Consider the following 27,270-nt stretch of genomic DNA (forward strand, 5'->3'; position numbering starts at 1 on the left):
GAAAAGAAAAGAAAGTGATGGAACTAGAAGTAGGCCTCAGGTCTGGCTAGTTCTGGCACCTGTGCTTTCAATCCCCACTGGAGGGGCCACAGGGAACTGAGTCTCTGATCCACCTCCTTCACTGCTCAGCTGGGGAAACTGGTGCCTAGGAAGGGGAGGGAGCTTGCCCTAAGTAGCACAGCAGGGCAGGATGTAATCCAGAACCCAGGTCTCCAGGTTCCCAGATCCCCTATCACACCAATCCTCAGCAGAGCTGGCCAGACCTTGGCCAAAGCCCCAGCTCCCTGAGTCCCAGGGAAATTATTGGTGCTTGAAGAGCAAAGAGTTGTCCCTTCTTAGGGTCCAGGAAGCTGTGTCAGCCCTGACCCCAGTTCCCAGTTTGCACTGGTGGTAGCTGGTTAGAACCTGAATCCCAGAGCCCTCTCATGGCCAGGCCAGGGCCACAGTTGATCTGGACTCTGGATGCAATAGAGTGAGACCTGCACACACCTTCCTCCACCCACTCTGCTGGGGACAGATCGAATTCCAGCCCCACTGACCTCCCAGGCTCTCTGAGCCTTCCATCCATGCTTGACGGCAAAAGGGCCCTGAGCCACCCGGGGACAGAGCACCAAGTCACAAGGACGGCCAGCCAAGCACATCTGCAGCCCCTCCCCTCAGCACAACCCCCAGGACTGAAGATCCTGGACAGACAACCTACTGTTCTTGCTTATTTTTTCAGGAAAAATTTCTGGAACTGAACTGAACGTACTGAGTCAAAGAACCTTGCATCTAAAGATTTTTTGAGACGCCATCAGCAAATTGTCCTCCTGGGATTTTGCACAAATTTACACCCCTTCTAACAGAGTCTAAGGAATGCTGCCCCCACCCCCTATCACCGCTAATGCCACTGGGCCCTCTTTTTTGTCTTTGCTAGTCCAATAGGCTACCCCTCTCGCTGTTGTTTTAATTTGCACTGTTTGTCATTGAAGACAGATTCTCAGACTCCACTGTCTGTGGAGCTTGCTAGAAAAATGGAAAGGCGGCTGGGCGCGGTGGCTCACACCTGTAATCCCAGGTAATCCCTGGGAGGCCGAGGCAGGTAATCACCTGAGGTCAGGAGTTTGAGACCAGCCTGACCAACATGGCGAAACCCTGTCCCTACTAAAAATAAAAAAATTAGCCAGGCATGGTGGTGGACACCTGTAGTCCCAGCTACTTGGGAATCTGAGGCAGGAGAATTGCTTGAACCTTGGAGGCAGAGGTTGCAGTGAGCCGAGATCGTGCCACTGCACTCCAGACTGGGCAATAGAATGAGACTCTGTCTCAGAAAAAAAAAAAAGAAAAATAGAAAGGCAAACAGACTGGGAGAAAATATTTGTGAAAAATATATCTGACAGAGAACTTGTAACCAGATATAAAAAGAATTCTTTTTTTTAACCCAATAGTAATTAACCAACCAAATACGAAGAATTCTTAACACTTAGTAAGAAGAAGACAATTCAAAAAAGAGTAGACACTTAGTCAAAGAAAATATACAGATGGCCCAGCTGGGCATGGTGGTGTCCACCTATAATCTCAGCTACTCGGGAGGCATAGCGGGGAGAATCTCTTGAGCCTAGGAGTTCAAGGCTGCAGTGAGCTATGATGGCACCACTGCACTCCAGCCTGGGCAACAAAGCCAAGACGCTGTCTCTGAAAGAAAAAAAACAGGCCGGGCATGGTGGCTCACACCTGTAATCCCAACACTTTGGGAGGCTGAGGCAGGTGAATGGCTTGAGCCCAGGAGTTCAAGACCAGCCTGGGCAACATGGCGAAACCCTGTCTCTACAAAAAAATACAAAAATTAGCCAGGCATGGTGGTGCACACCTGTGGTCCCAGCTACTCGGAGGCTGAGAGGTGAGAGGATAGTTTGAGCTCAGGTCAAGGCTGCATTGAGCCGTGATTGTGCCACTGCACCCCAGCCTGGGTAACAGAGCAAGACCCTGTCTCAAAAAACAACCAACCAACCAAAAAAAAAAAAAAAAACAAGCAAAGGCCGAGCACGGTGGCTCATGCCTGTAATCCTAGCACTTTGGGAGGCCGAGGCGAGTGGATCATGAGGTCAAGAGATTGAGACCATCCTGGCCAACATGGTGAAACCCCATCTCTACTAAAAATACAAAAAAGCCAGGTGTCATGGCGGGCGCCTGTAGTCCCAGTTACTCCGGAAACTGAGGCAGGAGAATCACTTGAACCCGGGAGGCGGAGGTTGCAGTGAGCCAAGATTGCACCACTGCACTCCAGCCTGGGCAACAGAGTAAGACTCCGTCTCAAAGAAAAAAAAAAAAAAAACAAGCAAAAATATATAAATGGCAAATAAGCACTTAAAAAGAAGCTCTACCCCATTAGTCTTAGCGAAATGCAAACTAAAACCACAATGACACCAGGCGAGGTGGCTCACGCCTGTAATCCCAGCACTTTGGGAGACCAAAGTGGATGAATCACCTGAGGTCAGGGGTTCGAGACCAGCCTGGCCAACATGGCGAAACCCTGTCTCTACTGAAAATACAAAAATTAGCCAGGCATGGTGGTGCATGCCTGTAGTCCCAGCTACTCAGGAGGCTGAGGACTGAGGCTGAGACTTGCTTGAACCTGGGAGACGGAGGTTGCAGTGAGCTGAGATGGTGCTACTGCATTCCAGCCCAGGCGACGAGGCAAGACCCTGTCTCCAAAAAAAAAAAAAAAAAAAACCCACAATAAGATACCACTTCACACCTACCAGAAATGGTTAAAGTTAGGAAGACTGACCAACTGACCATATACCAAATGTCAGCAAGAATCTGGAACCACTGGAACTCACATACCCTGTTGGTACTAATGTAAAATGGTACAACCACATTGGAAAGAGTGTGGCAGTTAAGCATACACTAACCATACGATCCAGCTATTTCACTCCTGGGCATTTAGCCAAGAGGAATGAAGGCATGTGTCCCCACAAAGACTTGTACAACAAGGGTTCATAGCGACTAAATAATGGAAGCAACTAAAAAATCCGTCAATATATAATTGAAGCCTAGTGTGGTGGCTCACGTCTGTAATCCCAACATTTTGGAGGCTGAGGCGGGCGGATCACGTGAAGTCAGGAGTTCGATACCGGCCTGGCCAACATGGTGAAACCTCCGTCTGTACTAAAAATACAAAAAAATTAGCCAGACATGGTGGCACACACCTGTAATCCCAGCTAATCGGGAGGCTGAAGCAGGAGAATTGCTTGAACCTGGGAGGCGGAGGCTGTGAGACCATGTCACTGCCCTCCAGTCTAAGTTCTAAGTGACAGAATGAGGCTCCGTCTCAAAAAAAAAAAAAAAAAAGCGATTGAATAGATAAACAAATTATGGTACAACAATTCTGTGATAAAGAAGCAAACTTTTTTTTTTTTCTGAGAGAGGTCTTGCTCTGTTGCCGAGGCTGTGAATGAGCTGTTGAGACCCACAACATGGATGCATCTCACAATAATTAGACTGAGTGAAAAAAGCCAGACAGAGAAAGAGCACAGGCTGCATGATTTCATTTATGTAAAATTCTGGAAAATGCAATTAATCTACAGTGACTGAAAGCAGACCAGTTGACTGCTTGGAGTGGAGGCGGGAGGGCGTGGAGAGGGAATGGGAACGGGGAAGGAGGGATGATTACATACAGGGGCCACCAGGAAACTTGGCAGTGATGGAGCTTTTTATGACAATTCTCATGGTCTTTTTTTTTTTTTTTTTTTTTTTTGAGACAGAGTCTTGCTCTGTTGCCCAGGCTGGAGTGCAGTGGCATGATCTTGGCTCACTGCAGCCTCTGCCTCCCGGGTTCAAGTGATTCTCCTGCCTTAGCCTCCCAAGTAGCTGGGATTACGGGCATCCACCACCACTGTTGCAGGAAACAGAGGACCAGAGAGACCAATATGGGTGAATACAGGAGGATGGTTATTAAGGTGCGCACCGGCTCAGTGGATTCACATCCAAAAAGCTGGGCATTGAACAAAAACAGATTTTAGCTTATATAGGCCAGCATACAAGAGCAAAACAGAGGCAGTGAGTTTTACAGTGACAAGTCACGTAATCCATAGCATAACTGCTGACCTGGCACTAACCTGTGGTCTTGCATAGCTAGTGGCCTAGCAGCGGCATCGAAAGAAAAGCAGGAACTTTGCAAATCTTACTAAATACAACCATTGGCAAACATGGTCATAACTAATAGTTCAGTACATGAGAGACAGTAAAGGAATTTGTTTTTCTTCTTTCAACCTTGCTCGGGGGTGTCTGGAGCTGATTTCTGCAGGCTAGGTCACCACGACCTGTCTATAGCCTTGCTTGCAGTAGTGAAAAACGTGTTTTTCGCTTAACCCTTACTTTCCTTGGAGTGAATAAACGCAGTATTTATTTTTCTTTAAATTTCTGCCTCAGCACATTGGCTAATTTTTGTATTTTTAGTAGAGACAGGGTCTCACCATGTTGGCCAGGCTGATCTTGAACTCCTGACCTCAGGCGATCCATCCGCCTCAGCTTCACAAAGTTCTGGGATTACAGGCATGAGTCACCACACCCAGACAATTCTCATGGTCTTAATTATGGTGATGGTTTCACAGATAGAACAGATTCCATGTGTAGGGCCTGGGAATCTGCATTTTAAAGAGTTTCCAGGAATTAGGCTGGGTAAGGTGGCTCATGCCTGTAATCCCAGAACTTTGGGAGGCCAAGGCAGGCGGATCACCTGAGGTCAGGAGTTCAAGACCAGCCTAGCCAAAATAGTGAAGCTCCATCTCTACTAAAAATACAAAAATTAGCTGGGTGTGGTGGCAGGCACCTGTAATCCCAGCTACTCGGGAGGCTGAGGCAGGAGAACCACTTGAACGGGAGAGGCAGAGGCTGCAGTGAGCTGAGATGGTGCCATTGCACTCCAGCCTGGGGAACAAAACTAAAACTCTCTCTCAAAAAAAAAAGGGGGGGGGGGGAGATTTCCAGGAATTTCAGTGCATATCAAAGTTTGAGAAACATTGTTGTAGCAGAATCCTTCTGTCCCCTGTACCCCATGTCACTGAGACCTCTCCTGCTGGAAGGTGTGGTTTCAGTGGGGGCTCCTCTGTGAGGACCAGCTACATGTCAGAGGAGGGTGTCCTGAATCATAGCACTGTCATTTTACAGATAAGAAAACTGAGACCTTGAAATAAACTACATCTTAGGGAAGGATCTCTTGGTTACAAGTAATATAAATCATCTGAGTTGGCCGGGCACGGTGGCTCACACCTGTAATCCCAGCACTTTGGGAGGCCGAGGCAGGTGGATCACCTGAGGTCAGGAGTTCGAGACCAGCCTGACCACCATGGAGAAACCCCGTCTCTACTAAAAATATAAAATTAGTTGGGTATGGTGGCACATGCCTGTAATCCCAGCTACTCAGGCGGCTGAGGCAGGAGAATCGCTTGAACCTGGGAGGCGGAGGTTGTGGTGAGCCGAGATCACACCATTGCACTCCAGCCTGAGCAACAAGAGCGAAACTCCGTCTCAAAAGAAAAAAAAAAAACAAGAAATCATCTGAGTTGGCCGGGCGTGGTGGCTCATGCCTGTAATCCCAGCACTTTGGGAGGCCAAGGCGGGTGGATCACCTGAGGTCATGGGTTCGAGACCAACCTGAGCAACATGGCAAAACCCTGTCTCTACTAAAACTACAAAAATTAGCTGGGCGTGGTGGTGCACGCCTGTAATCCCAGCTACTCAGGAGGCTGAGACAGGAGAATTGCTTGAACCTGGGAGACAGAGCTTGCAGTGAGCCAAGATCATACCATTCCACTCCAGCCTGGGCAACAGAGTGAGACTCTGTCCTCCCCACCCCCACTCCAAAAATAAAAATAAAAAATAAAAACACAGCAATCATCTGAGTTGATTACCACAAAAAGAGAAAGGGGTTATACAAATATGGTATCCTGGAGGCATCAGGAAGGGGGCATTAAGGGGCTGGGGCCCGGCATAGGAAGCTTATGGAACCAGGGTCACCTGCGGGACTGTCCCAGCCCTGCTTCCTCCCACTTCCCTCTTTTGTCTCACTACTGAACAGCCTTTTCTGTTTCTGGGAGTGTGAGGTGGAAGATTCAAACAGCCTCAAAGGCCGTGTGGGTCCCTGGATGGAACTCTGAATTTCAGAGCGAGAGCTGATTGACCCAATTTGGACCAGGAATCCTCATTCAGTCAGCTGAGGCCAGGGAGGCAGTATCCCTTGGCTCAAAGCTGAAGGGTGGAGGGGCAGAGGAAGAAGAGCACAGCTTGGCCAGTGTTATTTCATCAGGGTCACAAGGTGCTTGTTAAAACTTTGACCCCCCGCCCCCCAGGCCGGGTGCGGTGGATCACACCTGTAATTCCAGCACTTTGGGAGGCTGAGGTGGGCAGATCACGAGGTCAGGGAATCGAGACCATCCTGGCTAACATGGTGAAACCCTGTCTCTACTAAAAATACAAAAAAAAAAAACCCGCCAGGCGTGGTGGCGGGCGCCTGTAGTCCCAGCTACTCAGGAGGCTGAGGCAGGAGAACGGCGTGAACCTGGGAGGTGGAGCTTGCAGTGAGCCGAGATTGCGCCACTGCACTCCAGCCTGGGGGACACAGCGAGAGTCTATCTCCATCTTTTTTTGAGATGGAGTCTCACTCTGTCACCCAGGCTGGAATGCAATAGTGCAGTCTCCGCTCACTACAACCTCTTCCTCTAGGGTTCAAGCGATTCTCATGCCTGAGCCTCTCAAGTAGCTGGGATTACAGGCATGAGCCACCACACCCAGCTAATTTTTGTATTTTTAGTAGAGATGGGGTTTCACCATGTTGCCCAGGCTGGTCCCAAACTCCTGACCTCAGATGATCTGCCTGCCTCAGCCTCCCAAAGTGTTGCGATTACAGGTATGAGCCACCCTGCCTGGCTTTAAATCACAAGCAAAATGGAGACCTACAGGTGCTATAACTTCCTTCTGGAAAATCCAGGAGGTTAGATCTACCTTTGGGAACTCTTGGATTGGTATACTCAAACTGAAGTAAGAGGGGTGGTACTCAACTCCAGAGGTGGGGCTTGGACACCTGACCAAATTGAGGACTAGCTAAAACAGGGCAGGGGAGGGAGCAGCTTTCCATAAGACACACCCACCAATGTGCCATATCAATTTACCATTGCCGTGGCAACATCTGGGAGTTATCACCCCTTTCTACGGCAAGGACCTGAGGACCCCAAAGTTACTATCCCTTCCCTAGAAATTTCTGCATAAACTGTCCCATAAGCTTCATGTAATTAAAAGAGGGTATAGGCTGGGTGCTGTGGCTCATGTCTGTAATTCCAGCACTTTGGGAGGCCAAGGCAGGCTGATCACTTGAAGTCAGGAGTTCGAGACAAGCCTGGTCAACATGGTGAAACCCCGTCTCTACTAAAAATACAAAATTAGCCAGGTGTGGTGGCTGGCGCCTGTAATCCAGCTACTCAGGGGGCTGAGGCAGGAGAATTGCTTGAACTCTGGAGGCGGAGGTTGCAGTGAGCCAAGGTCGTGCCACTGCACTCCAGCCTGGGCAACAGAGCAAGACTCTGTCTCAAAAAAACAACAAAAAAAATGTGGGTATAGGGTATAGGCCGGGTGCGGTGGCTCATGCCTGTAATCCCAGCACTTTGGGAGGCTGAGGCGGGTGGATCACCTGAGGTCAGGAGTTCGAGACCAACCTGACCAACATGGTGAAACCCTGTCTCTACTAAATACAAAAAATTAGCCAGGCGTGGTGGTGCATGCCTGTAGTCCCAGCTACTCGGGGGGCTGAGGCAGAAGAATCACTTGAACCCAGGAGGCAGAGGTTGCAGTGAGCCGAGATTGTGCCATTATACTCCAGCCTGGGCAACAAGAGCAAAACTCTGTCTCAAAAAAAAATAATAATAATAGTGGGTATAAATATGACTGCAACACTGCCCTGAGCTGCTACTCCCTGTCTATGGTGCAGCACGTCTGCAGGAGTAGTCACGGAGCTGTGACACCACCGGAACTGTAGGGCTGCTTCTTCCATAAAGCTATTTTCTTCTACTGCCACTGCACTCCAGCCTGTGTGACAGAGTAACACTCTGTCTCAAAAAAAAAAAAAAAAAAATCCCGCTGAAATCTTTCTGTCTTCTACTTAGCCTTCCCCTAGGTAACACCCCCATCCCCAAGAGCCTCAGGTTTTTATCCTTCCACCTTGAAAACTTCAATGGAAAGAGCAAAAGTCTAGGGTGGAGTCTCATTGGTCTGGGTGGATCATGTGCTCATACCTGAACCAATCACTATGGGCAGAGGATGTGTAACCCTTGTGGGCCAGCTCTGGGTCACATCCTCATCATGGGAGCCAGAATTGGGATCCTGTCTCCAAACTGCATGGACTGTGTCAACCTTAAATATTGAGATTTAGCAAATATGATTAAGTAGAGAATTTATCTGAGTGTGAAGCTTGAGGATAGCCACCTGGGCAACACCAAATCCAAACAAATGGGGTCAGCATTTGAAAGTGGAGAAGTTGGCTGGGGGCGGTGGCTCACACCTGTAATCCCAGCACTTTGGGAGGCAGAGGCGGGTGGGTCACCTCAGGTCAGGAGTTCGAGACCAGCCTAGCCAACATGGCAAAACGCTGTTTCTACTAAAAATACAAAAATTAGCCAGGCATGGTGGCGGTCACTTGTAATCCCAGCTACTCAGGAGGCTAAGGCAGGAGAATCGCTTGAACCCGGGAGGTGGAGGTTGCAGTGAGCTGAGATTGCACCGTTGCACTCCAGCTTGGGTGACAAGAGTGAAACTCCATCTCAAAAAAAAAAAAAGAAAGAAAAGAAACAGAAAGTGGAGAAGTTGGCTGGGGACAGTTCTCACGCCTGTAATTCCAGAGCTTTGGGAGGCCAAGGTGAGCAGATCATTTGAGGTAAGGAGCTGGAGACCAGCCTGGCCAACATGGTGAAACCCCGTCTCTACTAAAAATAAAAAAATTATCCGGCATGGTGGTGCACACCTGTAATCCCAGCTACTCCGGAGGCTGAGGCACGAGAATCGCTTGAGCCTGGGAAGTGGAGGTTGCTTGGAGCCAAGATCACGCCACTGCACTCTACCCTGGGTGACAGGGTGAGTGAGGCTCTGTCAAAAAAAAAAAAAAAGAAAGAAAAGAAAAGAAAAGAAAAAAAGACAGTGGAGAAGTTAAGGTTTCACTTACATAGGCAGAGGCAGAAATCTTAGCAGGATTACATTTTCCACAGAAGACCCGTGCATACACCCCAGTGATCTGATTGGTTACAGATTGTTACATTCCAAAGAAGTTTCCTTTATTACTCCCTGAGGAGAGGCAATGATCTGAGGGGTTCTTATCTCTGGTGCCACTTAGTCCTAATTATTTACAGGAAAAAAGGCAGAAGTGACAGCTGCATATCACATGACTCAGGCTGCATAGCCACATTTCTCTCCAGGCTCAGAATGATTTAAAGTTCAAACGGCTTTGAGTTAGTTTACATTTGGATTGCTTCATTTTACAACTAAGAGTGGAGGAAAGATGGTTCCCCAAAACAAGACCAAATGCCACAGCTGGGATGAGGCCTGAGTACTGAGCAGGCATTAAAACAGCCAGAAAAGATCAGGAAGGGCCGGGTGTGGTGGCTCAAGCCTGTAATCCAGCACTTCGGGAGGCCGAGGCGGGTGGATCTCTTGAGGTCAGGAATTCAAAACCAGCCTGGCCAAATAGTGAAACCCTGTCTCTACTAAAAATACAAAAAATTAGCGGGGTATGGTGGTGCATGCCTGTAATCCCAGCTACTTGGGAGTCTGAGGCAGGAGAATTGCTTGAACCTGGGAGGCACAGGCTGCAGTGAGCCAAGATTGCACCACTGCACTCCAGCCTGGGTGACAGAATGAGACTTCGTCTCAAAAAAAAAAAAAAAAAAAAACCAACCAACCAAACAAACAAAACACAGCCAGAAAAGATCAGGAAGGGCCAGACATGGTGGCTCACACCTGTAATCCCAGCACTTTGGGAGGCCGAGGAGGGTGGATCACTTGAGGTCAGGAGTTCGAGACCAGCCTGACCAACATGGCAAAAACCTGTTTCTACTAAAAACACAAAAATTAGCTGGTCATGGTGGCATGTTCCTGTAGTCCCTGCTACTCAGGAGGGTAAGGCAGGAGAATCAATTGAGCCCAGGAGGCAGAGGCTGCAGTGAGCTGAGATCACGCCACTGCACTCCAGTCTGGGCGAAAGGGCAACACTCTGTCTGAAAAAAAAAAAAAAAAAGCCTGGGCACAGTGGCTTATGCATACAATCCCAGCATTGTGAGAGGCCGAGGTGGGTGGATCATTTGAGGTCAGGAATTCGAGACCAGCCTGGCCAACATGGTGAAACCCCGTCTCTACTAAAAATACAAAAATTATCCAGGCGTGGTGGTGCATGACTGTAATCGCAGCTACTCGGGAGGCTGAGCCAGGAGAATCGCTTGAACCTGGGAGGTGAAGGTTGCAGTGAGCCAAGATCATGCCACTGTACTCCAGCCTGGGTGATGGAGTGAGACTCTGTCTTAAAAAAAAAAAATCGGGAAGATCAGGACACTGTTGGACCCCACCTTGGCCTCAGCCTCAGTGGGATCCCTTGTGGTAGCCAGTTCCCTTTTGCGCTTGATTCTTGACAGGCAGGTGACCTGTCATGTATTATTGCCAGCATGCATCCGCACTGACTCAGCCGAGAGCAAAGCAAAAAGCCCAGCCTAGTTGTCCCAGTGAGTCAGGCTAGCCTGGGCAAAGGAGGAGGCATCCTTACTAGGGACCATTGTAGCTCAGATGGCCAACCCCACCTTGTATGGATGGGCAGAGTGAGGTGCAGGGGAAAAGGGGTCTGGCACCAAGGCCACCTGGCTGCCAACCTCTGCCTCCAGCTGCCTACCTCTGGCTCCTTCCAGTGGGCTACAACTGGCCCCAAATGGTTAAGGTCTGGAACTTGCAAACAGACTTTCATGGACAGAAGCCAGCCCACCGGAGTGTTTTGTTTGTCTTATAGGAGGCTTACAAATACTTAGTAGTCAATATGTGTAAACTGGGAGATTCCAGTTAAAACCCGGAATTCTGGCTTCTTTTGTAAAAAGAAACAGGCAGGGCCGGGTGCGGTGGCTCACGCCTGCAATCCCAGCACTTTGGGAGGCTGAGGTGGGTGGATCACAAGGTCAGGAGATCAAGACCATCCTGGCTAACACGGTGAAATCCCGTTTCTACTAAAAATACAAAAATTAGCCGGGCGTGGTGGCGGGCGCCTGTAGTCCCAGCTACTCAGGAGGCTGAGGCAGGAGAATGGCGTGAACCCGGGAGGCGAAGCTTGCAGTGAGCCGAGATGGCGCCACTGCACTCTAGCCTGGGCGACAGAGCAAAACTCCATCTCAGAAAAAAAAAGAAAGAAAGAAACAGGCAGGACAGGCCCACATTCCTGATCATCAAGATTACCTGAAGCCAGGCTCAACCTCCACCGGCCTCCTACAGGAGCAAGCTTTGGACCCTTGTCTGAGCCCAGGGATTTTTGCCTGAGTGGCTGTAGGCTGCAGGCAGTTGAGTTTATGCTGCTGGGATTGGCAGAATCCTTGGAGAGCTGTGCAGTCATGATGGATCCTCAGGTGGGGCCCTTCCTGCTGTCTTCAGGCCAGGCCCTGTGCAGGGCTCTGGGGCTCCTCCTCACCCGTGTGCAGCTCCTGACACCATTTATGGCCTTCACTGATTCACTGAGTCTTCTCATCAGCCCTCAGAGGCCACACAGGTGGGGAATTGGCAGCACTATGGGGGTGTGAGGGAGGTGGGAGTTCCCCAAGGTCACAGCACCCAGATGGGGCCGGGCTACTCTGGGTGGGGCTCCTGATCCACCTGTCCCAGGTCCAGGGGACAGGAGCAGCTCCGGAAGGCTGATTCATGCTCACGCTGTCATGGGAGGTTGACTCACAAAGGCAGCTGTGCAGCCAGGCACACCTGGGGCACAGCTTTTGTAAATGGCACCACAGGTTTTGTAAATGGCAAAGCTGCACCCCCAGCTTTGCCATTTACAAAACCTGTGGCATCAGGTGAGTTTTAGCTCTTTAGTCTCTTCCTGTCTCAAATGTGGAAATGCAAAGTGGCTTACAGGAAGCCTGTCAGCATTCAATGCAACCGACATCACAATAAAAGGTATATAAAATTCTCAGCTCTGGGACTGTACTATGCACTTGAAAAGTGGGAATAAAACTGATGTTGTCTTTGTAGGACAGCTGGCAAAACTGGTGTGATCTTGCCCCCCCGCCAGGGGACATTAGGCAATGTGTGAATATATTCTGATTGTCACAACTGGAGGGGCCGGGCGCAGTGGCTTGTTCCTGTAATCCCAGCACTTTGGGAGGCCAAGGTGGGCGGTTCACCTGAGGTCAGAAGTTCAAGACCACCTGGCCAACATGGTGAAACCCTGTCTCTATTAAAAATACAAAAATTAGCTGGCCGTGGTAGCATGTGCCTGTAGTCCCAGCTACTCGGGAGGCTGCAGGAGAATCACTTGAACCCGGGAGGCAAAGGTTGCAGTGAGCTAAGATCATGCCATTGCACTCCAGCCTGGGCAATAGAGTGAGATTCAATCTCAAAAAAAAAAAAAAAAAACCTGGAATGGGGACTGGTTACTCCTGGCATCCAGTGTACAGAGACCAGGAATGCTGCTAACCATCCTACAGCGAACAGGACAGCCCCCACAATAAAAAGTGTATCCAGCTGTGCGCGGTGGCTCACGCCTGTAATCCCAGCACTTTGGGAGGCCGAGGCAGGCGGATCACCTGAGGTCGGGGGTTCAAGACCAGCCTGACCAACATGGAGAAACCCCATATCTACTAAAACTACAAAGTTAGCTGGGTGTGGTGTGCATGCCTGTAAACCCAGATACTGTGGAGGCTGAAGCAGGAGAATCACTTGAACCCAGGAGATGGAGGTTGCGGTGAGCCGAGATCGTGGCATTTCACTCCAGCCTGGGCAACAAAAGTGAGAAACTCCGTCTCAAAAAAAAAAAAAAGTGGCCAGGCATGGTGGCTCTCGCCTGTAATCCCAGCACTTTGGGAGGCCGAGGAGGGCAGATCACGAGGTCAGGAGATGGAGACCATCCTGGATAACATGGTGAAACCCTGTCTCTACTAAAAATACAAAAAAAAAAATTAGCCAGGTATGGTGGCGGGCGCCTGTAGTCGCAGCTACACAGGAGGCTGAGGCAGGAGAATGGCATTAACTCAGGAGTTGGAGCTTGCAGTGAGCCGAGATGGCGCCACTACACTCCAGCCTGGGTGACAGAGCGACACTCCGTCTCAATTAAAAAAAAAAAAAGTATATCCAGCCCAAAATGTTAATCGTGTTGGGATTGAGAAACCCTCCTATAGCAGGACACAGACATTTAAACCATACGATTACATGTGTGTGCCTAAACACGTGAGAGGAAACACAGGCCGGGTGTGACCCAATGAAGTTCCCTATAGAAAGTGATGAGATCCACGCTGGATGTGAGGGGTGAATAGGAGTTATGAAAGTAATGAGGAAGAAAGTTTTTCTGAGTAAGAGGAACAGCAAAGGCAAAGATTTGGAGACTAGAAAAAGAGCCTGGGCCAGACGCAGTGGCTCACACCTGTAATCCCAATACTTTGGGAGGTCGAGGCGGGCAGATGGCTTGAGGTCAGGAGTTTGAGGCCAGCCTGGCCAACATGGCAAACCCCATCTCGGCCAGCCTGGCTAACATGGCAAACCCCATCTCTACTAAAAATACAAAAAATTAGATGGGTGTGGTGGCGTGTGCTTGTAGTCCCAGGTACTCAGGAGGCTGAGGCAGGAAAATCGCTGATTCCAGGGAGGCAGAAGTTGCAGCGAGCTGAGATTGCCATACTGCACTCAAGCCTGGGCAACAGAGCAAGACCCTGTTTCAAAAAAACAAACAAACAAACAAACAAAAACGAACAAACAAAGGAAAAAAGCCCTTTGTTTTTTGGTTTTTTTTTTTTTGAGATGGAGTCTTGCTCTGTCACCCAGGCTGGAATGCAGTGGCACGATCTTGAAGAGCCCAATATTTTTAAGGAAGTAAACTTTCTTGACATGACTGGAATGCGGAGTATAAGGAGGGAAGTGGCAACAGGTCACATTAAGGAGCTGATGCTTTATCCAGGGAGTTAAGGGACGTAATTGAAGGATGGAACATGGTGCAGCATGGGTAGATTTGCTTCTGAAGACCCTCCTCAGCAGGGCCTGGAGGCGGGAGGCCAGTAAGGAGGCTGCTGTGGGTATCATGGGTGAGAGAGAACGTGGGAGTGGGGGAGGGAGGAAGAGCATCTTCAGAACAAGATGTGAGAAGAGAGACAGTGGGTGGGACCAAGGAAGGCATCCAAGTGTCCAGCTTGGGTAACTGGGAATGAAAGTGCCTCTCCCAGAGTTCCACTACAGCAGGGAGCAAGATAGACAGGGTCCCAGAGCCAAAGATCAACCAGTGAGGAAAACAAGCAACTCAGCCAGGCACGGTGGCTCACGCCTGTAATCCCAACACTTTAGGAGGCCAAGGTGGGTGGATCACTTGAGGTCAGAAGTTCGAGACCAGCCTGGCCAACATGGTGAAACCCCATCTCTACTAAAAATACAAAGATTAGCCAGGCATGGTGGCGGGCGCCTGTAATTCCAGCTACTCGGGAGGCTGAGGCAGGAGAATCGCTTGAACCTGGAAGGCGAATGTTGCAGTGAGCCAAGATCACGCCACTGCACTCCAGCCTGGGTGACAGAGCAAGGCTTTGTCTAAAAAAATAACTAGGCCGGGCGCGGTGGCTCATGTCTGTAATCCCAGCACTTTGGGAGGCTGAGGTGGGCGGATCACCTGAGGTCGGGAGTTCGAGATCAGCCTGACCAACATGGAGAAACCCCGTCTCTACTAAAAATACAAAATTAGCTGTGCATGGTGGTGCATGCCTGTAATCCCAGCTACTTGGGAAGTTGAGGCAGGAGAATCGCTTGAAGGAATTGCTGAGGTGGAGGTTGCAGTGAGCTGAGATCGCACCACTGTACTCCAGCCTGGGCGACAGAGCGAGACTCTGTCTCTAAAAAGAAAGAGAGAGAGAGGGAGAGAGAGGAAGGGAAGGGGAGGGGAGGGGAGGGGAGGGGATGGGGGAAGGGAGAGGAGGGGGAGGAGGGGAGGGGAGGGAAAGAGAGAAGAAGGGAGGGGAAGGGAGGAGAAGGGAAGGGAGGGAGGAGGTGAGGGAAGGGAAGGAGCGACTCCAGGTAGCATGAGAGTTAGAGAGAGGACGTCCAGTGGGCCATGAGCATGGGCAGCAGGGAGAGCTAGCCTGGACTGGTGGGAGCTGGAAAAAGACCTCTTGAGGAAATAAGCAGAGCCCTGGAGGCTACCCAGGAGCTGGGCAGGGGAAGAGGTGGGGCAGGGAACGAGCACATTCTGGCACAGCCTCTAGGGCTCTGCCACCGGACAGACCATTTTGAGAACCACATCCCCCTTTGTAAACCTCCATACTGAAGTTAGTTCATCATCTCTAACCAGAAGACTGGGTTTGTCCCTGCCAGTTCCTCCCAGCAGGCACTCTTTTGCACCCTCCGAGAACCTCGACTGATTTGTCTAGAATTTCTGCAAGGGTCAGGAAGGCACTTCAGGGAGATTTCCAAGCAAGGCATGTGAGTGAGCTGTCTTAGGGGTAGAGGCCCAGCCCCAGTGGGGCAGGTCCAGCTGCCACTGAGAAAAGGACAAGCTGTTCTCTCTGGGACCTGATCAAATTGCAAAATCATGAGCAAATAAATGATCATTGTTTTCAGCCACTAAGTTTCCAGTTGGTTTGTTACACAGCAAAGACAACTGAAGCAAGTAGCTACTGGTGTTGAGCACCTGCTGTGTGTCCCCCACTGTGTTCGGTGTTCTGTGAGCAACAGCTTGTTAACTTCACCCGTCCTCCTTATCAGACAAGGATTTTTAGAGAAATTAAATAATCCCATCCTAGAGCACAGTCAGGAAGTTAGAGACAGGCAGACTCTGAAGCCCCCACATTTACTTGTGAGGAGCCTGGCTCCTGGCCACAAGCCTACATGAGATCTCTCAGGTCCAACCAGAAGCAATGACAAAGGCTGAGCCTGGCAGGCCTCAGTGGGGTGGCAGGAGGGGGCAGCTGCCCTCCCCACACCAGACTTGAGACACAACCAGTGAGTTGCAGTCATGGAGTCAGCTCCCCAGCCAGTCATGCCCTCACACATACTGCAGACCCAGCCCAGGTGCCTCTATTCGGTGGCCCCTATTAGGGGCTCTCAACTGAAGCCTTACCCAGGTGCCTGTGCCAGAACCTCCCGGCAGGAGTGCGGAGTGTGGGGAATCTTTTCTTTCCTTTTTTTTTTTTGGAGACAGAGTCTCGCTCTGTCGCCCAGGCTGGAGTGCAGTGGCGTGATCTCAGCTCACTGCAACCTCTGCCTCCTGGGCTAAAGTGATTCTCCTGCCTCAGCCTCCTGAGCAGCTGGGATTATAGGCCCCTGCCACCACTCCCAGCTAAGTTTTGTATGTTTAGTAGAGACGGGGTTCACCATATTGGCCAGGCTGGTCTCGAACTCCTGGCCTCAAGTGATTCACCTTCCTTGGCCTCCCAAAGTGCTGAGATTGCAGGCGTGAGCCACTGTGCCTGGCCTAATTTTTGTATTTCCCTCTTTTTTTAATTTTTATTATTTTTTTTTTTTTCTGGGTAGAGACAGGTTTTTGCCATGTTGCCCAGGCTGGTCTCAAACTCCTGGGCTCAGGAGATCCTCCTGATTCGGCCTCCCAAAGTGCTGGGATTACACAAGCCCAGCCAGTGAAAGGAATCTTGAACACACTTTACTATCAGTAATTTTCCACTCCTAGCCCTTCTCCCTCTTTTCCCACTCTGACCCCCACCAAGTCCATAAAACAGCAGGAGTCTTTTTTTCCTGAGGATTCCCTCAGCAGTGAGAAGACACCCGCTTGTGTAATACATCTCACCCTTACCTGGTGTTGTCCTGTGGGGAAAAAAATGGAACATAAGGGGAGTGGCGTTTTCTCCTCTTGCTTATGCCAGCATAGTAAGCAATTACAGGCTTCACTGTTACTTTCATTGTAGCCTGTTGTCTTCATGGACTAAGGTAAGGGGACAGCTCAGCAGTCTTCAACTTGCGTACCCGCCTCTTTCAGAGCAATTGCAGCCACAGCCTCCTGGAGGTGGCCTCTTCCCTGTACTGGCCTTGGTTCCCACGTCCCCAGTCGGCCTTAAGTCCTTCCCACTCTGCTTTCTGTGCCCCTGCCACCTTCTAGTTCCAGGGTCACATCCTTTGTAATCCCATTCAAACCACAGAGCTCCCATTGTGACATCAAGACTTGGTAGTTACCACTTTGGATTATCGGCCACTGTAATGATGATGACAGCAGCTGTATTTATTGAGCATGAGCTATTCCCAGCACTGCCTTGTAGATCTGTTGGGCAAACATTGAAGAAAGAACTGGCCGAATGCCATGGTTCACACCGTAATCCCAGCACTTTGGGAGGCCGAGGCAGGAAGATGACTTGAGCCCAGGAATTCGAGACTATCCTGGCTGACCTGGCAAAACCCAGTCTCAACAAAAAATACAAAAGTTAGCTGGGCATAGTGATGTGCTCCTGTGGTCCCAGCTACTAGGGAGACTGAGGTGGAAAGATCTCTCGAGCCCAGGAGGTCAAGGCTGCAGTGAGCCATGATTGTGCCACTGCACTCCAGCCTAGGCAACAGAGTGAGAACTTGCCTCAAGACAAATAAACAAAAAAAGAAAGTACTCTCCCCTAAAATACAGTTTACAAAGCATGCCTTTCCAAAAGGCTATCAAAAGGGTTTAAAATATAAAAGGTTTGGGAGGCTGAGGCAGAAGAATCGCTTGAACCAGGGAATCAGAGGTTGCAGTGAGCCGAGATCGTGCCACAGCACTCCAGTCTGGCGACAGAGCGGAAAAAAAAAAAAAAAGAATACTAACACAAGCTGCCTCTAGGCCTCTTTTGATCTAGACACTCCTCCCGGTCAGGTCAGGCTCAAATCATCTCTAGGTAACCTCAAATCTTACTGGCAGCAAGGTCAGAGTAGTTAAGAACAGTAGCTAACAGCATGGGCTACACTGGGTAATAAGGTAGCTGTGGGACTTTAGGCAAATTGTTAAACCTCTCTGATTCTCAATGTCCTCGCCTGCAAACAGAACAATGTTAGTGCCTACTTCCTGGGGCTGTTGCAAGGAGTCAATGAGATAATGCTTATAAGGCCTCAATAGACTAGGGGGTCAATAATTGTTAGTTTTTATTTTATTTTATTTTTTTTTGAGATGGCGTCTCGCTCTGTCGCCCAGGCTGGAGTGCAGTGGTGCGATCTCAGCTCACTGCAAGCTCCGCCTCCAGGATTCACACCATTCTCATCCTGTATTTAAATATATATATATTGCATATATGTAAAGATAGGTTCTTGCTGTTTTGCCCAGGTTGGTCTTGAACTCCTGGGCTCAAGTGATCCTCCCATCTTGGCCTCCTCACCTTGGATTACAGATGTGAGCCACCACACCTGTTCCAATTTTTTTTTTTTTTTTTTTTTTTTTGAGACGGAGTTTTGCTCTTGTTGCCCAGGCTGGAGTGCAATGGTGTGATCTTGGTTCACTACAACCTCTGCCTCCTGGCTTCAAGTGATTCTCCTGCCTCAGCCTCCCAAGTAGCTGGGACTACAGCAGCCTGCAACCACGCTCGGCTAATTTTTTGTATTTTTAGTAGAGATGGGTGGGGTTTCACCGTGTTAGCCAGGACGGTCTCGAACTCCTGACCTCGTGATCCACCCGCCTCGGCCTCCCAAAGCGCTGGGATTACAGGCGTGAGCCACCATGCCTGGCCAATAATTGTTAGTTTTTATTGTTACTAAATACTGGTGAGAGTGATAGCTATGCCCAGGAATACTGAGATCCCTCCAGAAGGAAGGCCAGTCATATTTAAAGGAGTATCCCTGCTTGGCAGGACTTCCCAACTGTTCAGCAGAAACTCCAGAGAAGCAGTCATCCTTGGTGCAGGATCCGGATTCCAGCTGAGTTTAAGTCTTCCAGTCTCTGAGCCAAGGTTCTTAACCGGCCTGGAGTAGTGGCTCATGGCTGTAATCCCAACACTTTGGCAGGCGGAGGCAGGAGGAACGCTTGAGCCCAAGAGTTGGAGACCAGCTTGGGCAACATGGTGAAACCCCATCTCTACCAAAAAAAAAAAAAAATTAGCTAAGTATGGTGGCGCATGCCTGTAGTCCCAGCTACTCCAGAGGCTGAGGTGGGAGGATCAGTTGAGCCCAGGAGGTCAAGGCTACAGTGAGCTGTGATCCTGCCACTGCACTCCAGCCTAGGTGACAGAGTGAGACCATGTTTTTTTTTTGTTTTTTGAGACAAGAGTTTCACTCTTGTTGCCCAGGCTGGAGTGCAGTGGTGCGATCTCAGCCTCCCGGGTTCAAGCAATTCTGCCTTAGCCTCCCCAATAGCTGGGATTACAGGCATGTGGCACCATGCCCAGCTAATTTTTGCATTTTTAGTAGAGGCAGAGTTTCTCCATGTTGGTCAGGCTGGTCTCAAACTCCTGACCTCAGGTGATCCACTCACCTCGGCCTCCCAAAGTGCTGGGATTACAGGCATGAGCCACCACCAACTGGCCAAGACCCTGTCTTTTTTTTTTTGAGACAGAGTTTCTTGTTGCCCAGGCTGGAGTGCAATGGCGTGATCTCGGCTCACTGCAACCTCAGCCTCCTGGGTTCAAGCGATTCTCCTGCCTCAGCCTCCCGGGTAGCTGGGATTACAGGTGCCCGCCACCACACCCAACTAATTTTTTGTATTTTTAGTACAGACGGGGTTTCACCATGTTGGCCAGGCTGGTCTCGAACTCCTGACCTTGTGATCCACCTGCCTCGGCCTCCCAAAATGCTGGGATTACAGAGATGAGCCACCACACCTGGCCAGATCCAGTCTTAAAAAAAAAAAAAAATTCTTATCCTTCAGAAAGTATCAGGATTACTGAGGGCTTGTACTGAGGGCTTGTTTACAATGCACAGAGTCCTCCCTCCAGGTTTTGAGTGAGGCCTGGGATTGGGTATATTTAACAAATGCCTCAGGTAATTTTTTTTTCTTTTGTTTTTTTTTTGAGACAGAGTCTTGCTCTGTCGCCTAGGCTGGAGTGCAATGGCATGATCTTAGCTCACTGCAACCACTGTCTCCCGTGTTCAAGTGATTCTCCTGCCTCAGCCTCCTGAGTAGCTGGGATTACAGGTGCATGCCACCACACCCGGCTAATTTGTGTATTTTTAGTAGAGACGGGGTTTCACCATGTTGGTCAGGCTGGTCTCGAACTCCTGACCTCGTGATCCGCCCACCTCAGCCTCCCAAAGTGCTGGGATTACAGGCATGAGCCACAGTGCCTGGCCTGCCTCGGGTAATTCTTAAGAGTCCCAAACACTGCCTTAAACCAGGAATAGACTGACTTCTACTGTAAATGGGTCAGAGAGTAAACACCTTTGGATTTGTGGGCCAGATGTCTCTGTAACTACTCAACTCTTGCTTTGGTGGTGCAAAAAAAAAAAAAAAAAAAAAAAAAAAAAAAGCCTTAGGTTCATAAATGAATGGGTGTGGCTGTGTTCCAATAAAATTTTATTTATAAAAATAGGTGGTGAGCCCGATTTGAGTTTGTGGGCCGTCATCTGCTAGTCCCTGGTTCTCTTCTATATATAACCAATAAAGACACAGAGATGTGCGTATAAAAAAGTGATATGTCTTTAATTTAAAATTATGACCTGGAAATAACTAGTCAGTTTAAGTGATCCAGACTTCCTCTTCATACCCAAATGGAACAGACACAATATTGGCTCAGATTTCCAACCCCAGAAAAAAACCAAACCAAATCCTCAGGAAGTCCCTGCAGTGACTTTGCTGGGACCATCAGACCGCACAGAGTGGAGGTGCCCAAGCTGCTGGGCTGCTCTTAATCCAGCCACACTGAGAAGAGCTTTCCTTCTACCAGCAACTCCCTCGCTGGGTCCGATATCCCCCTTCACCTCCCTTTTAGCTGGCACTGCACGAATGCCTCCACAGAGAGGTTGACAGTACAGCAGTCACCTCTCAACTCTTCGGTGCATCTTCAGGGCCACCTTCCTGTGGTCACAATAGAGGAGCTGAGCATTCTAAATGTTCGTGCCCAGCAGGGCGGTGTCTTCACTTTGTAGCTGAGGTCTGGAGCCCTGAGTTTTAACCATTGGTCATATGTGGCTGAGGCACCGGCAGCAAATCGGCAAACTTGGGAAACGATCTGAGGAGATGCAAGGGCCTTGGTAATTGATGGTGAGTCTGAAAATGAAACAGACAAATGGTATCTGGGTAAAATCCTTACAGACATCTCAGAAGATAAAGTGTAAAGATGGAACAGGGAACAGCACCTCCTTCAGCACTCCAAGGCTCTGCCTGCTCTTCCCTGAGCATAGAATCCAAAAGGTCCCATTTGTTTTTTTGTTTTTTTTTTTTGAGACGGAGTCTCGCTCTGTCGCCAGGCTGGAGTGCAGCGGTGCAATCTTGGCTCACTGCAACCTCCGCCTCCTGGGTTCAAGCGATTCTCCTGCCTCAGCCTCCCGGGTAGCTGGGACTACAGGCATATGCCACTACGCCCAGCTAATTTTTATATTTTTAGTAGAGACGGGGTTTCACCATGTTGGCCAGGATGGTCTTGATCTCTTGACCTCGTGATCCACCCGCCTCGGCCTCCCAAAGTGCTGGGATTACAGACTTGAGCCACCGTGCCCGGCCAGGTTCCCACTTCTTAGGTCAGCTTCGCCTCTTCCTCCTCCTACATTCAGGGTCAATCATGGCTTTGGATTCACTCAGCCACTCAGAGGGAGTCTCAAGAGAACAGGAGGCACTGAGCGGTGTGGCAGGGGAAGAGTCCAGCATGTGATGCTCAGCAGGGCTTTTTTTGCACTGAATTTTGGAAATGTGGAGTCAGCAGAGAGGAAAGGAGGAAGGATGTGGCCACAGGGCGGCCCTCCTGGAGGCCATCCTAGGAGGGGTTCACACACAGAATAAATACAACTAGCTGGATGCAAGCCTCTGCACAAAGCCAACAGGTCACTCAGACCCACTGCAGTGGGGCAGCAAGCTTCCACACTAGTTGGCTTTCTCGAAAATTTACAGCATCCAAAGCTTGACCTGAGTCAAAAGCTCTAGGGACAAACCACCAAAGGGCTGCCCAGAGATGCTGTTGAAAACCAGAGAGTGGCCAGACTGTCCCCACCATACACAGCATTCTTGAGCCAGACTGGCTGCACACCGCATGTATTACGGAGGCGTCCCAGCGCACTACCTAACAAAGGCCTGCGCTGTGCCTGGGGTGGGGTCGGGGGAGAGCACAACAGTCATTGGAGTCCCCTGAGAACTGAGGCACAGTGAGGAGAAAAGGGTGGGGTTTCCTCTTCAGGCTCAGTCACACTACCTCCCAAGGGAGGAAGATATTATTGCTCAACTGCCAGCACCAGTGACATTACCCTACTCGAAAGGATGGCACCTGGGGTAGGGCAGCTCAGTAGAGACCCAGGCTGGGCGACGGCCCCCAGTGAGAGCCCGTTGTGTTGTTCCTTACAGTTGTCCAAGACCAAGGCTGGGTCATGTCACAAGCCCGCGGTCATGACAACACGTGTCCCATCACATGCACATGTGACCCCCAGCTAACCAATCTTCTGGATCTTAGCAAGGCAGCTCAAGTAGGGGGAGTAAGAGTTTGGGTCCCAGGAGCCCAACAAATTCCTCTTCTCAAAAACAGTGCAAGCCCTAAGCGTTTATTAAAGAGGGAGCTGTGCACATGGCCGGTCTAAGGCCAAGGCCAACCACAGGACCCACTTACAAGACCATGGAGTTTTCATCCCATCACGGCAGAAGGCTGGCCTGACCCCTGCCCTCACTGGATGATGCTGTCTGGCTGCCCGTTCTGGGCCACCTGCCCAGGGTCAGAGGCGGGGGCCGGGTTAGCTGTGTTGCTCTGCAGGTAGCGGCGGAAATCTTTGATCATAGGCCGGAGGACCTGGATGAGGACGCTCAGGGCAGCCTGTGTGCCCTCCATGGCCTGGGCCTGGCGCTCCTGGGCACAGGCCTGCACTTCCTGGGAGCGGCGGATCATCTGCAGTAGGTCGTTCTGCTGTTCCAGGTGCTGTGCGATCTCCTTCACATGCAGGTTGGTGACCCGCTGCTCCTGTATCAGCTTGGCGGAGTTGAGAGCAATGCGGCTCTTGAGCGCTTGCGGCTTGACCGACGTGTCTGCGTGCTGCGCCATCATGTCCACAGGGGCCTCCGGTGGCAGAGGTGGGGGCGCCTCAGCCGTGCAGTACTCCACCACGCCCTCCTCCAGCGTGTGATAGGTGGTCTCTGTGGGGACTGCAGGGTAGAAAGAACAGAGGCCAAGGGAGGTCACTTTCTGGAAGGAATAAAGCTGGCTGTATGGGGTGGGGAGGAGGCCATAAGGTCCTGTCCTGGAGGGACATAAAGGGGAATCCAGGCCTCCCCTGGCTGCATAGCTATTCACATATAAATCTAGAATCTAAGGGGTTCAGAATCTTAATCTACTTGGTAATCAAAGGGCCAGCCCTGGATCTGGCAAAAGCAAAGATGTCGATCATAATACTAGCAAAACTTTTAGAGCAACTACTACACGTCAGGCACTTTGTACTCATTAGCTCAACAAATCCTCAAAATGATACCAAGAGGTTGGTGCTGTCATCTTCACTTTTCAGAGATGAGGAAACAGACTGAGAAATGTAGAATGACTTGCTAAGGTCACAGAGCTCATTCAGCACAGCCAAGAGGCAAACCCAGGTCTCCCCAACAGCAGAGCCCGATGTGCTACTGACCTCCATGCTGGGCTGCTCCTAGCTAAGAAAGGCACCCCCAGCCGGGCGCGGTGGCTCACGCTTGTAATCCCAGCACTTTGGGAGGCCGAGGTGGGTGGATTACCTGAGGTCAGGAGTTCGAGACCAGCCTGACCAACATGGAGAAACCCCGTCGCTATTAAAAATACAAAATTAGCCGGGCGTCGTGGCGCATGCCTGTAATCCCAGCTACTTGGGAGGCTGAGGCAGGAGAATCACTTGAACCTGGGAGGCGGAGGTTGCAATGAGCTGAGATCGTGCCATTGCACTCCAGCCTGGGCAACAAGAGCAAAAATCTGTCTCATGAAAAAAAGAAAGAAAGAAAGAAAGGCACCCCAGCGGCTGGGTCACATGCTCTCTGTGGTACCGTGCAGCAGGCATCTTGGGTGGGACTCTACACATGCTCTTTGCAGGCACATTAGTCCTACCTCCTTTGATGCTTTCTGCTTTTTTTTTTTTGAGATGGAGTTTTGCTCTTTTGCCCTGTTACCCAGGTTGGAGTTCAGTGGCACGATCTCGGCTCACTGCAACCTCGGCCTCCCAGGTTCAAGTGATTCTTGTGCCTCAGCCTCCCGAGTAGCTGGGAATACAGGCGCCCACCTCCAAACCTGGATAATTTTTGTATTTTTAGTAGAGACAGGGTTTCACCATATTGTCCAGGCTCGTCTCGAACTCCTGACCTCCAGTGATCTGCCCACCTCAGCCTCCCAAAGTGCTGGGATTACAGGAGTGAGCCACTGTGCCCAGCCCTGTGACGCTTTCTTGACTTGACTTCCTAGGCCCCTGTGGCAAAGCAGAAAAGGAGGTGGGAATGGGGCAGCAGTAGCTAAAGTACCCAGTCAATGTCTCCCTGTCATCACCTGGGTCAATGCGATACTTAAACATCCTTCCTGTTTCAGAGCAGCATCTGACTGAGACCCGTGTTTGTCCCCCTTACCCCACCCCAGTGTATTCTTGAGAAATACGCATTGCAAGGGGATGGCACTCACACATCCACCCAACTCCCCCAACCCCCACTGAGAACCACTGAATGATCCAGCTCACAGTCACCACAAACGAGCAGAGGTAACAGGGCACAAACTCTTCTTTGAACTAAAAAATCCAACCAAAGTTAGTTCTGTTGTCATTCCTGAGAACTTTGGAAAGGATCCTGGCTGGGCTGTTTGGGCCTCCATGCGTGTGGGAGAGGTCAAGCTCCTCCACCCTTCAACACCAATGTCAGCTATGTGTCCTCATGCCACCAAGAAGCCCCCTTCCTCTTCCAGGGCCTTAGGTTTTCCCAACTGATGGGGAAGCTATTCCTATATGTGTCATCTCTGTCCTACTAGAACATAACTGGCCTGTATTTTAGACAACTTGGTAATTCCAGTGCCCAGCACAGGGTTTGGTACAGAATAAGTGCTAATGTTTGATGAATGAATGAATGAATGAATGGAGTAGATTAACACCAGGAACCATGAGGCTCCCAAGCAGCACCTGATGAAAGACCCCCGCATTGAAAACAGAATCCAGAATCGTTGTCTCACTTGGGCAGTATTATTCCCATCAATTTTTTCAACAAATATGGCCTGACTGTCTACTACAAGCCAAGCCCTGTGAAAAGTCCTGTGGGGATACAGACACGGTGTCTTGTCTTCAAGGACCACCCAGTTCGGCAAGTGGAGGTAAGTCATGGACAAACATGGTAGCAATGCTCAGTGGCGAGCTATCCAGCACGTCAGAAGTCCAGCCCACGTGCTGAGGAAGTCCCAAAGAGAGCAAGATCACTTCTGTCTGGGTGCTGCTCTTGGAAGGCCTCATGGTCTTCCAAGACCCCCATCTGACCTCTGACCCTTGGCAGCCAACCTTCCCCAGGCCACCCCAGAGCTTGCTGGCCCTTCCCACTTATGCACGCCGCCTGGGCAGGAGAGGTCACTCACTCTGTGTCAGGGTGACCGTGGCTGCGGCTGCGGTGGCCGAGGGTCCGAGGGCCACAGGGTGGATCTCTGCGGTGCTGGGCAGGCTGATGATGGTGGCCTCGCCCAGCAGGTTGCAGATACGTTGTTGCATGGGGGTCAGCAGCACTGGGGCTACAGCTGGGCCACCGCCGCCACTGCCACCGCCTGTCCCAGGCCCCCCAGCTCCGTCCTCCTCAGTGGGCCCCGGCGCCTCACCACCCTCCACGGCGGCCCGGACCTGGGCAACCTTGCGACGGACCTCGGTCTTGAGGTCAGACCACTTCTTCTTGACCTCAGGCAGCTCCCTGCGGCAGGTGGCCACGGCGTTGACCCTTCTCAGGATGCCGTGCCAGGCCGCGCTCTTGGCGGCCAGGGGGACCCCGGCGTTGAAGTGGTTCACCAGCAGGTGCTTCTTCAGCTCCAGCTCCTCCACGATGATCTCCACCTCCCGCTCCGAGAAGTTCATCTTCCTTTTCTTGGCTGGGACGGCCATGGCCTCTCCCCTCCCCTCTTTTTAAAGAAATTATAATCCCCTCAAGCGCCCCAATTCCCCTTCTCTTCTTCCTCAGCCTCGCCCCTCACCCACCCCCTACAGGGGATAGGCCAGGCTTGCTCGAGGCCAAGCACTAGGCCTTTGGTAACCCCCCTCGCTACGCAAAGTGCGTAGGGCCCAGCCCCGACCCGCCCGGCCGCTGCCAGCCAGCAGCGTAATGGCTTCCTGAATCTGCCTCTTCCGCCGAGGTGTGCGGAGATCCGCCCACTTCCCCTCTTCCCGCCTCCCAGAGCTTCGCCGGGAGAACCCGCCTTCCCGGTTGGTAGCTGCTCAAATGTCACGTCGATCACTGGTTCTTTCGATCTGTCGCTCAGCTAAAGAGCACGCCTACTTACTACAATTCCCCTGATCATTGGTCTAAAATTGTGTCCGTCGCCCAGAGCGCCCCGCCCACCTAACCTTTATTCACTTCCATTGGAAAATCATTCTGTCGTTCAATTATCAGTATTACGACTATTAAGCCGTTAAATTCAGCTATTTTATTGGTGGTTTAGGGAGTTAGATTACCAAAACCCTGCTTCCTGAGGATACTTAGTGCTTTCGGCCGTGAGCCATGGGTCAATTAATTTTTAATTCCTCCCACCGGCACAAACTCTGCCTCGCAACTGCAGTTCACAAATGCTCTCACACAAATCCTATTTCCCACCGGAGGCTACGATCTCTCCGTACACTACCGCTCCTCCCATCCTTAAGATCCCGCAGTCTAAACAGAGTTAGTTCATCAATGGAAACTGGACACGGGGCCTTCCGCCTGCCAATCACATGACTCATGCCTATAGCTGCGTGATTTTCTCTCTCTTGGCCCCCGGCTCAGCCAATCCCCGCCTCCCTCAGTTTGAATCGGCCCCAGGAGGAGCCGGGTGACCCCGCCCACCCCATTGA

The 27,270-nt window shown here is 50.7% G+C and overlaps 1 protein-coding gene across 2 annotated transcripts; it reads right to left on the reverse strand.

Moving 5' to 3' along the window:
* Positions 1 to 20,745: 20,745 nt before the first annotated feature.
* NAIF1 (nuclear apoptosis inducing factor 1) lies at positions 20,746 to 26,582 on the reverse strand. Of its 2 annotated transcripts, XR_008504556.2 has the most exons (3): positions 25,818 to 26,582; positions 22,881 to 23,407; positions 20,746 to 21,337 (listed from the first exon to the last, which is right to left on the reverse strand). XR_008504556.2 is itself a non-coding variant. In XM_054500989.1 (2 exons), the coding sequence occupies exons 1-2, from the start codon at positions 26,326 to 26,328 to the stop codon at positions 22,935 to 22,937; spliced, it is 984 nt and encodes a 327-aa protein (XP_054356964.1). In that variant the 5' UTR covers positions 26,329 to 26,580; the 3' UTR covers positions 20,746 to 22,934. The 2 variants fall into 2 exon arrangements, 1 of the variants encoding a protein (XP_054356964.1); XM_054500989.1 differs by having other exon boundaries at positions 20,746 to 23,407; positions 25,818 to 26,580.
* Between the last annotated feature and the right edge of the window lie 688 nt (positions 26,583 to 27,270).

This window comes from Pongo pygmaeus, chromosome 13 (genome assembly GCF_028885625.2).
Source record: "Pongo pygmaeus isolate AG05252 chromosome 13, NHGRI_mPonPyg2-v2.0_pri, whole genome shotgun sequence".
Classification (NCBI taxonomy): Eukaryota; Metazoa; Chordata; class Mammalia; order Primates; family Hominidae; genus Pongo; species Pongo pygmaeus.